This window comes from Salvelinus fontinalis, chromosome 14 (assembly GCF_029448725.1).
Source record: "Salvelinus fontinalis isolate EN_2023a chromosome 14, ASM2944872v1, whole genome shotgun sequence".
NCBI classification, from domain to species: domain Eukaryota; kingdom Metazoa; phylum Chordata; class Actinopteri; order Salmoniformes; family Salmonidae; genus Salvelinus; species Salvelinus fontinalis.
Genome location: NC_074678.1, coordinates 25,752,566 through 25,762,965, shown reverse-complemented (window position 1 = coordinate 25,762,965; position 10,400 = coordinate 25,752,566). Strand labels below are relative to the sequence as shown.

The 10,400-nt window shown below is 43.8% G+C and overlaps 1 protein-coding gene across 2 annotated transcripts; it reads left to right on the top strand.

Moving 5' to 3' along the window:
- The first annotated feature begins 2,088 nt into the window (after positions 1 to 2,088).
- LOC129810513 (uncharacterized) lies at positions 2,089 to 10,266 on the top strand. Of its 2 annotated transcripts, XM_055861058.1 has the most exons (4): positions 2,089 to 3,064; positions 6,576 to 6,790; positions 6,924 to 7,056; positions 9,077 to 10,266. In XM_055861058.1, coding segments are annotated over exons 1-4 (873 nt in total). In that variant the 5' UTR covers positions 2,089 to 3,062; the 3' UTR covers positions 9,600 to 10,266. The 2 variants fall into 2 exon arrangements, with proteins under 2 accessions (XP_055717033.1, XP_055717031.1); XM_055861056.1 differs by lacking the exon at positions 2,089 to 3,064 and having other exon boundaries at positions 5,194 to 6,790.
- Positions 10,267 to 10,400: the final 134 nt, after the last annotated feature.

Below are 10,400 nucleotides of genomic sequence, written 5' to 3'. Positions count from 1 at the left end.
AGACAAGGTAGTAATTACTAGCGATTGGATACCACGAAAATTGGGGAGAAAATGGGATAAAAAAAAAAAAATAAATAAAAAAAAGAAATTAATTTGTTCAAAACTGTTAAGCAATTGTCTTTCTCTCTCTCTCTCTTTGAGCCAACTACTCACCACATTTTATGCACTGCAGTGCTCGATTCATTCTCTGATCCTTTGATTGGGTGGACAACATGTCAGTTCCTGATGCAGAGCTCTGAGGTTGGAGGATGTCCTCTGAAAGTTGTCATAATTACTGTATAGGTCTATGGAAGGGGGTGAGAACCACAAGCCTCCTAGATTTTGTATTGAAGTCAATGTAATGTACCCAAAGGAGGATGGAAGGAAACTAGCTATCCTCCGACTACACTACAGAGCTCTGTACCTTCATTGTGAAACGGTGTGTTTTAATCAATTAATTGGTGATGTGAATATATTTAGTATAGTTTCACTCTTTACATTTTTCTGAAATTCACTGAGGAGGATGATCCTCCCCCTCTTCCCCTGAGGAGCCTTCACTGACACACACATACACACATAACAGATAGCCCTGCCTGCGACTCCAAATCTAATGCCACCCTTGGCCTAAGACGTTGGTTTCTCCCGTGGGAGACCAGAGTTCCGATCCTGCCCTTGCCACACACACACACAGCACAGATAACAGGCAGCAGAGTGACGGTGTGGTTCAGAGCTGAACAGAGCAGGGTCAGGTACGGTGCTAGAAGCAGCAGCTAAAAACAGCAGTTTTACCGATCGATATGAGATAAAGAAGAGGAGGAGAGATACAAGTCTGTGTTTCATCTTTTCCTCCATATGGGCCTCCCTCGTTCCTCCTCTCTTCCCGAGATGCTTCGCTATCGATTCGACATGAGAGCAGGGTGAGGGAGTTGTGTGTTTGTGTGTATTTGGTTTTACTATCCTTGTGGGGACCAGAAGTCCCAAGTCACAAGTAAAACAAGTACAATTCTGACAAATCTGGACATTTTGCCGGTCCCCACAAGGAAAAGGGCTATTTTAGGTTAAGGGTTAGGTTTAGGGTTAGGGTTACTATTAAGGTTAGGTTTACAATTAGGGTAAACATTAAGGTTAGGGTTAGGGTTAAGGTTAGTTAGGGTTAGGGGTTAGGGAAAATTTAAAAATAATTATTATTTCACCTTTATTTAACCAGGTAGGCTAGTTGAGAACAAGTTCTCATTTGCAACTGCGACCTGGCCAAGATAAAGCAAAGCAATTCGACACATACAACAACACAGAGTTACACATGGAATAAATAAAACATACAGTCAATAATACAGTAGAACAGAGAAAAAAAAGTCTACATACACTGAGTGCAAATGAGGTAAGATAAGGGAGTTAAGGCAATAAATAGTCCCTGGTGGCGAAGTAATTACAATATAGCAATTAAACACTGGAATGGTGGATGTGCAGAAGATGAATGTGCAAGTAGAGCTACTGGGGTGCAAAGGAGCAAGATAAATAAATAAATACAGTATGGGGATGAGGTAGGTAGATAGATGGGCTATGCACAGGTGCAGTGTTCTGTGAGCTGCTCTGTCAGCTGGTGCTTAAAGCTAGTGAGGAAGATATGAGCCTCCAGTTTCAGAGATTTTTGCAGTTCGTTTCAGTCATTGGCAGCAGAGAACTGGAAGGAAAGACGACCAAAGGAGGAATTGGCTTTGGGAGTGACCAGTGACATATACCTGCTGGAGCGCATGCTACGAGTGGGTGCTGCTATGGTGACCAGTGAGCTGAGATAAGGCGGGGCTTTACCTAGCAGAGACTTGTAGATAACCTGTAGCCAGTGGGTTTGGCGACGAGTACGAATCGAGGGACAACCAACGAGAGCGTACAGGTCGCAATGGTGGGTAGTTGGTGGGTAGAATCAATTGTTTGGTCCACACAAGGATAGTAAAACAAGTGTGTGTGTGTGTGTGTGTGTGTGTGTGTGTGTGTGTGTGTGTGTGTGTGTGTGTGTGTGTGTGTGTGTGTGTGTGTGTGTGTGTGTGTGTGTGTGTGTGTGTGTGTGTGTGTGTGTGTGTGTGTGTGTGTGTGTGTGTGTGTGTAAAACAAATGAATACCGTGGAACTTGTATCATTCCGATAACTTTCTCAAAATAACAGCTTACTGACTGAGCTACCAACAAAACGGGTTTCCTTTCCAGGACAGTTTGACATCCCATCACTGACTGACCCAAATCACCCTAATCCATCCATAAACCCCATGGCCTGCCCTGCCTGGGTTAGAATAGAACCACAGCCTCAGCCTGTCACCCAGATTACAAGGAATACCCCTCTGCAATCACAGCATCTGTCAAGAGGTCCTGATCCTTATAGCACACTGCTGTTAATACAAGGTTGCTGGTTCAAACCCTATCCTTGCTGATTGATTCCCCTACATTTCTTGTAATAGATGCATCTCACCCTGATGACAGATGATGGTTGGTTGCAGTTTAGCACACAGCCCTAATTGCGGAGGCAGGTAGCCTAGTGGTCAGAGTGTTGGGCCAGAAACCAAAAGGTTGCTAGATTGAATCCCTGAGCTGACAAGGAATACATCTGTCGTTCTGCCCCTGAACAAGGCAGTTAACCCATTGTTCCTAGGCCATCATTGTAAATAAGAATTTGTTCTTAACTGATTTGCCTAGTTAAACAAAGGTTAAAATACCCTTTCTTTTCCAATGCCAGCACACTTGATATAGGCCTAGGCCAATGCCTAGCGTTGCGCTAGTCTAATAGTGCTTTCAAACCAGTATCAAGTATTTTGCATAAATCTCCTAACTCTGTTCCTCTCCCTCTGGTTTCCATGGTGATCTAGAGACTGACACTGGTTAAATAGCTTTGTCCCGAGACCTCGTTACCGATAGTTACATCATGGTTGGTGCGGGAGAAATCCTCGTTCTCCCCGCAGAAATACTGACATTCTATCGGACATGGTTCTTTCATAAACTAGGTCTATATGTCATAAAACAAAACGCAGCTATTTTACAGTAATTCCGGAATATACACTACTATCGTGCGTATCAATCTGCCCTCAAGGATGTTATCATGTGAGTTTTACAGAGTGAAATCCTCCTTTGTTATGTTCTTTCCTTGTGGTTTTGTAACAAACGTTTTATTTCCAACAGCAACATATGTGAGTATGATGGAGAGTTATTGACAATTGTGCTGTGTGTTATATCTTACTTTTTGGATCGCCTGACTGATGGGTACATTATATCCGGTACATTTTGAAGGATCCGCGCAGTGGCGCGCACTTTCTATTTGGGCAAATCCCTCACGTAGTGTACATTTGATTTATCAAAGCCTACACCGTGTATAATTGAAATCATTTCTAAATGGTAACATCGTTTTTTTATGCTTGTGCTTGATGGTGTAATGTAAGAGTTCGATTTGGTGTGATGTGAAAGTTTGATTTGGTGTGATGTGAAAGTTTGATTTGGTGTGATGTGAAAGTTTGATTTGGTGTGATGTGAAAGTTTGATTTGGTGTGATGTGAAAGTTTGATTTGGTGTGATGTGAAAGTTTGATTTGGTGTGATGTGAAAGTTTGATTTGGTGTGATGTGAAAGTTTGATTTGGTGTGATGTGAAAGTTTGATTTGGTGTGATGTGAAAGTTTGAAGTGTAGCCTATTCCTGTAAGTGCTCTCCAGTTGTATCCTGCTCTAGCTCTCTGGTAGAACCCAGATCGAGGCGTGGGAGTCCAGCATAATGTTCTACAATACTACAGCAGCCTGTAGAACCGCTTTGTGTGTGTGTGTGTGTGTGTGCGTGTGTGTGTGTGTGTGTGTGTGTGTGTGTGTGTGTGTGTGTGTGTGTGTGTGTGTGTGTGTGTGTGTGTGTGTGTGTGTGTGTGTGTGTGTGTGTGTGTGTGTGTGTGTGTGTGAGAGAGAGAGACAGCCATCGGTAAGCGAATTGAAAGAATATGAACATCTCCACTGCCTCTCTGCCATAATTATCACCATTTAAAATGCTAATTTCTCCTCTCCTGCAGGTGCCCAGACAGTGTATGAGACTAAATTGCTTGTCATAGCCGGTCACTCAAAGCTAATGACTGCCTCTGCTCTCTCATTACGCCTGTTGATGGTGAATTATGGCCGCTGTTGATACAAAAGGGAATTTATGCCAGGAACTCAGCTCTTTCTAAGCAGATTCTCCTCCTCTGCCTTGTGCAGGGTTCATTCCAGCCCACTGGAGCTAATAGAAGCAGAGAGATGGAGATTATTGTGTCCTACTACAGCTTTTTTTGCTAATGTGGCCTCCCTGTGTGTGAGGGTACTACTCCGTCTACCAAGAGGTTCAGACTTTTATGGCACAGGTGGTAGTGCACTTACCTCGCAACCATAGTGTTGCTGGTTCAAGCTCTGAGTGTCAGAGGTGGGTTTTCAGAGATATTTTTGATTGTTTATTTAACTTTTGTTTATTATCTATTTTGCTTTCTTTGGCAATGTAACAATATGTTTCCCATGCCAATAAACCCTTTGAATTGAATTGAATTGAGAGAGAGAGAGAGAGAGAGAGAAAGGTGATGTGTAGATGCTTATAGCCCATGGGTCTGGCTAGCTGCGACAGTGTGTGAGATACCCATGGTGCACTTGGGGAGTGGTTATGCAAAATATAGTGGGTGGAGAGTACTGTACACACACACACAGACCCCCCACAAAAACCATGATGAAGTTGACTGCTTTGATGGGAACATCAGTCTCACCATCAGACACTGACCAAAGCAGGCTGTGCTACGTGGGCAGAATAAGCTGGGCTGTAGACACACACACATACAGTACACACACAAATGCACACACACACACGCACACACTTTGATAAAGCACAGGCCATGCATAAATCTCTCGCTCCTTCTTTAGCTCTGTTCCACACACACATCTCAGCTTTCAAACTACAGCGCCAAAAACGCTGTCTGGTGCGCGTGCTCTCTCTCTCTTTCGAGAAAGGGCCACACACACACATACACACACATCCTGTTGGGGTGAGTCAGACCCCATGGAGAATAATGATGGGCAATGATTACATTGAGTCAACAGTCAACATGATCTAGCAGCCCAGCATAGCAACACCACAACACAAGAAACATATATATAGAGAGTGGGTGGGGGGGGAGAAAGAGAGAGAGAGAGCACGAGAAGGGGAGGAGGGGGGGTGGGAGTGAGTGAGAGAACAAATACACACGCTCTGTGTTTGGAACTATGTCAGTGATTGTGATGTGTCTGTGTGTTTACTTGGGTGTTACATGCAACCATACATAATATAGGATGAGTGTAAAGCATGTTTTAACATGATCTGACTGTAATTCATAAATAAGAGAAGGAAAACTGCCGTGAGAAAAGGAATACAAAGAGATGAATGAAAGAGACAGATGAAATGAATGGCGTTCTGTACGGTACTGTATGAGATCTAATGCTTCCGTACAGTGTATAGACTGTAATATAGACTAACTGTATAACTGGCGTTGATAGAAGTGGCACATACAGTATAGTGTTAATTGACAGGCCAGACGTTTTGCCCGTCCATAACTACAGAGACCTATAGGAGCCAGGCCCCCAGGGCCTGAACAGGGATGTTATTGATGCAGCTAATGGTAAACATACAGGAAACACCATCAAGGCAGAAAAAAACATTCAATACAACACCTTGGACCCATTGGACATCAGATCAATCTGGAAGGAATCCTATTTGAGTCAGAAAAAGATGTTCATATGATAGGTAAGATATAGAAAACCTTGCAGAGAGCATAACCAACTGAAAATCTCTTAGAAAAAAATATAAACAATTGGAACCACAACTTAAAGATAACGAATATTGGCACAAGATGGAGGGAATGTTGGAACATAACTAACGAAATTACAGTTTACGAAAATGTACGTTTAATCCATTGTAAACTAATGTATAAAATGTATTATACAAGAGACAAATTTCACAAATTCTACAGCACAACGGCAGAGTCATGTCTCAAGTGTAAAACTAACAATGACTCAATAATCCATGCCTTCTGGGAATGTTATAAAGTCTAAAAGTTATGGGCGGAGTTATAAAGTTGGCTGTCATAAGTATTACAATCTAAATGTACTTTTAATCTGTCTGTCTGCATATTTCAAGACATGGCATATGAGGGTGCAGTTAGATACCCTATGGGTTGGATGATACTTGTCTTGTCAATCATCTTGAAAAAATGTATACTTAAAAACTAAATCAACCATTCCTCTGTCATTAACAAAATGGAAAGGTCAAATTCTTAATTATCTAAATGTTGAAGGTGTGTGGGTGATGGAGAGAAACAAAATGGTGCAGTTTGAATGATGCTGGAGATGGGGGAGCATGTGGGTCTGGCCAGGTGGGTCTGGGCAAGATATAATGCAAAGAAAAAGTCTTACAAAAAATGTAAACATCGTACAAAAAAAATCCTAAATCAACACCTTGAATGTCTCAGTGTAATGGCTCATTTGTTGGACTGACAGATGTAGGGATGCAGGTTGTCACCCAGGTGATCCGATCTTTCAGTTGTACAGTAGCAGACAGTATCTAACTCTATGTATTTATGTATGTCAGGAGGTGTGAGAGAGCCATGCGTCGTGGTGGTGGTGGTGGTGGTGGTGGCAGTGGGCTGTGGCAGGGCAGCGAGGCCCAAAGGAGAGAGGAGCACAGAGCTCAGGCTCGCCTGCAGGGGGGGTTACAGAGACTGGAGCAGGCCACGAGCTACCACCTCAACACACTCACCACAGAACAACGAAGACTACACAGAGACCTGCTCAACATCAGGACCGGTGAGAGAGATGCTTGTGTGTGTGTGTGTGTGTGTGTGTATGTGTGTGTGCATGTGTGTGTCTGTGTGTGTGTGCATGCGTGCATGCATGTGTGTGTGCTTGTGTGAGCTGACGTGTACCTGTGTGACCCCAGGTAACCCCTGGAGGAGGAGCCTTCACCCTCTGGTGTCACGACCTGTCAACCCTGACCCCTCCCAACTCTCCATGGCCTACAGGACTACCCTACCCACAATCCCACGGGCCACCAGAGACCCAAAGAAACACAGGTGAGCTCTTCACATCAGAGATAAACCAAACATGTTTAAATCACTGTGGGTTCCTGTCTCAGGCAGACTGCGTCAGCTCAAAGCCACACAGGGCAATTGCTTTACTTCACGAGATGAAACCGCATGAAGTTTTTGCTGTGTAGTTTTCTTATTTCTTTATGATGACAGCCTTACAGCTCTACCACAGTTTATTACAGAGCTACCACAACACTATCAAATGTACAGTGAAGCTGGGACTCTTTTTGTTAAAGGGTTAATGTAACATGTTCATAGAAGAATGAAGCTAATCTGTGGAGTGCTAGATTATATAACAGGACCTTCATTGAGCTAATCTAATCCTGGCCCAGATGGTTGAGAGAAGAACTGACAGACTGTCGGGTTAACCTTGGCATTAGTACTTGTCCTTTCAGTTTCTTTGCTAATTTCACTTTAGTGGCTGTGAAAAGCCAAGTAATAATAAGTATAGAATGTTAGTTTTGACTAATCAAACCCCTGATAACAAATTATCTCTGGAGATGGCCAACCCTTCTTCAGGAGAGCTATACCCTCCTGCATGATTTTGTTCTATCCCTGCTCTAACACACCTGATTATTCTAATCAGCTGCTCACCAGGATGTTGATTAGCTAGAGCAAAAGCCTTCACAGTGCATAACCAGAAGGGAAGGTGCTTTCCTGGTGGAATGTTAGCCAGCCCAGCAGTTGGCCAACTGAAAACATTTTGCAACAGTAACATCTATTTATTTTTCCAACTCAATGAATGCATGAGATATATCTATAGAGTTTAAACTTTAAAGAGAAGATCACATGCCATTCATGGGTTGCACAGCTAGATCCATGAGTGGATGTGCACGTTTTCCAAGATTGCAGTACATCTCACTGTTCTTCCATGCAGGAACTGTATCCATGTGTTTGCACTGTTATTGTATATCTACACACGTAAAGTTACTCATGATGTTGGCTAAGGGATGGTTGTGTGTGTGTGTGTGTGTGTGTGTGTGTGTGTGTGTGTGTGTGTGTGTGTGTGTGTGTGTGTGTGTGTGTGTGTGTGTGTGTGTGAAGTAACTTCACTGTATGTGGGAATAGGATATTTCTGTGTGCATTTGTGGGGAGGATAGGGTGATGGTCTGTCTGCCTGACTGTATGCTTGAGTGTGTGGTTTCCGTGAGTGTTTGTGAAGTATCGTCCCCCCCCCCCCCCTGCAACGAGCTGATTGGAGGATGGGGGTTCTAAGCAAGCGGACTGGTTAATTATGCTAATCAAAGGGGCAGATAACGAGACGCTTATAACCTCACTCTGAGATACACACAAACAGCTCTCTGACACTGTGGGTTTGACTGTCATCCTCTTGAGAGAGAGAGAGAGAGAGAGAGAGAGAGAGAGAGATTTACAATTATAGCTCATATCCCATATCTATGCATGTTCTACTGATTCATACCCCCTTCTCCTCTCTCTAACTGGTAGGCAACTGGGCTTTCCCCTCTCTTACTGTTAACTAGTGTATGTGGGCGGTTTACAAACACTGTTCTATACTACTCTACATACAGATACTGCTTCTCCACTGATGTGTGTGTGTGTCTCTGTTTTTCTCTGTGCTGTGGCTTGGCAGGGATCCATGCTGGCTCTTTTAACAGACTGATTCTAAACTCATTTTCTTTTATGATGTGCATCCCTCTGCCAACTTCTAGTGGATTTATTAGTCCCCTTCCTGGTTCCATTTCTTTCTTTCTTTCTCCCTCCCTCTATCTCTTTCTCTGTTGTTCAATGCAGCATTTTACTGAATCCACAAAGCTGGCCCCTTGTTTGTTTGTGTGTGTGTCTGGGTATGATTGTTTTGTTGTCCAAAAACATTTGTTATAGCCAATAAACAGACACTGAGTCACAACATGGTGGCACAAGGTGGATACTGATAGTTTGTTGTGTGTGTGTGCGTGCGTGCGTACGTGTGTATGCATTTGTGTGTTGTCTGACTGATTATCTCTATTTCTCTCTCGCACTCTGTCTTCCCCCCTCATTGTCTCAGGTCAGTGAAAGCTGTGTGTGGGGGAGTGTCTGGTCTGGCTGCACTCCAGGCTCGGGTCCAGGACTTCCTCTGCAGCTCTGCAGACCCACAGAGACAGGGGGCAGAGAGCTCAGTGGTGCCACTCTGCCTGCCAGACCTCAAACTGCAGCCTGCAGCAGAATTGACCAGCACTGTGCTGGGGGATAGAGGGGAAGCGGAAGGGACGGAGGGGAGAGCTGAGAGGGAGAGAGAAGATGTGAGGAGAGAGGGGAGGGCAATGCGAAAGAAGGAAGAAGAGAATGGGAGGACAGACAGAGACAGAGAGAAAGAGGAGTATTATCCTCTCCCTCCTCCCCCCTCCGACTTCCTCGCTGCTGATGGTCGGCCCAGAACGCTCCACCTCCTGCCTGATTTCAACCAATCACTGGCCGAGGCTCGTAAAGCTCGCTACATCCGTTACCGAGGTCGACCCCCCTGCGAGAGGGAGCTGTCAATCACTGAGATATTCACCAGGGGCAACACAGGTTCCATCCACAGATTCTGAAAAGAGAGTAACCCTGTAAGACAGAACACATCCTGTGAGTGTGGCTCGTAGTGTGTGACTTTTCTTTTAACCTGGGACCTCTGCGCATGTGTTAGTCCATTAAGCAAAAGCCTTAGTATTTGCTCGGGGAGCTACAGCAAGTCTTCAGGTCTCAGGCAAGGTTACTCATAATGCGAGCGTGGTTCACCAAACCACTTCCGTTATATCATGGACACCTCCATAAGCATTAGATCCATTCCAACCTACTATGTTTGGACTACATTGTGTCATACTGAACAGGGCTTTGGTCTCTGATGCACCTGTTCTGTGCCAAACTGACAATGCATCTTATTCAGTGTTTCTATTTCTATTTTATTAGGCAAGTCAGTTAAGAGCAAATTCTTATTTATAATGAAAGCCTACCGGGGAACAGTGGGTTAACTGCCTTGTTCAGGGGCAGAACGACTGATTTTTACCTTGGAGATTCAATCCAGCAACCTTTCGGTTACTGGCCCTGCCGCCCTGTGAATGTATATCTGTGAATGTAGCATTTGAGATCTGCTCAATGTAAAAGTCCATTATATATTTTGTGTTAAATCACGTACCTGATTGAAATTATCAATGTATGTAAAGTATAATGTTTAAAACTGTTCGCTCATGATTTATCGTAATAAAATAGAGACCATGAGGTGGTTGCATCAGTGCCTCTGTAGTGTGTGTGTGTGTGAGGAGAACGCCCCCTGGCGACAGCTATAGATATTGGTTTACATTTATTGCCAATCAATGACCATAAATACTTTAAAGAATAATGTAGGCATATTT

Bases quoted from the DNA above. Each gene is read 5' to 3' on its own strand.
- LOC129810513 (XM_055861056.1), top strand. From the start codon at position 6,565: ATGTATGTCAGGAGGTGTGAGAGAGCCATGCGTCGTGGTGGTGGTGGT. The intron at 6,791-6,923 runs GTGAGAGAGATG...GTGTGACCCCAG, and splicing joins CCTGCTCAACATCAGGACCG to GTAACCCCTGGAGGAGGAGC. The intron at 7,057-9,076 runs GTGAGCTCTTCA...TCATTGTCTCAG, and splicing joins AGAGACCCAAAGAAACACAG to GTCAGTGAAAGCTGTGTGTG.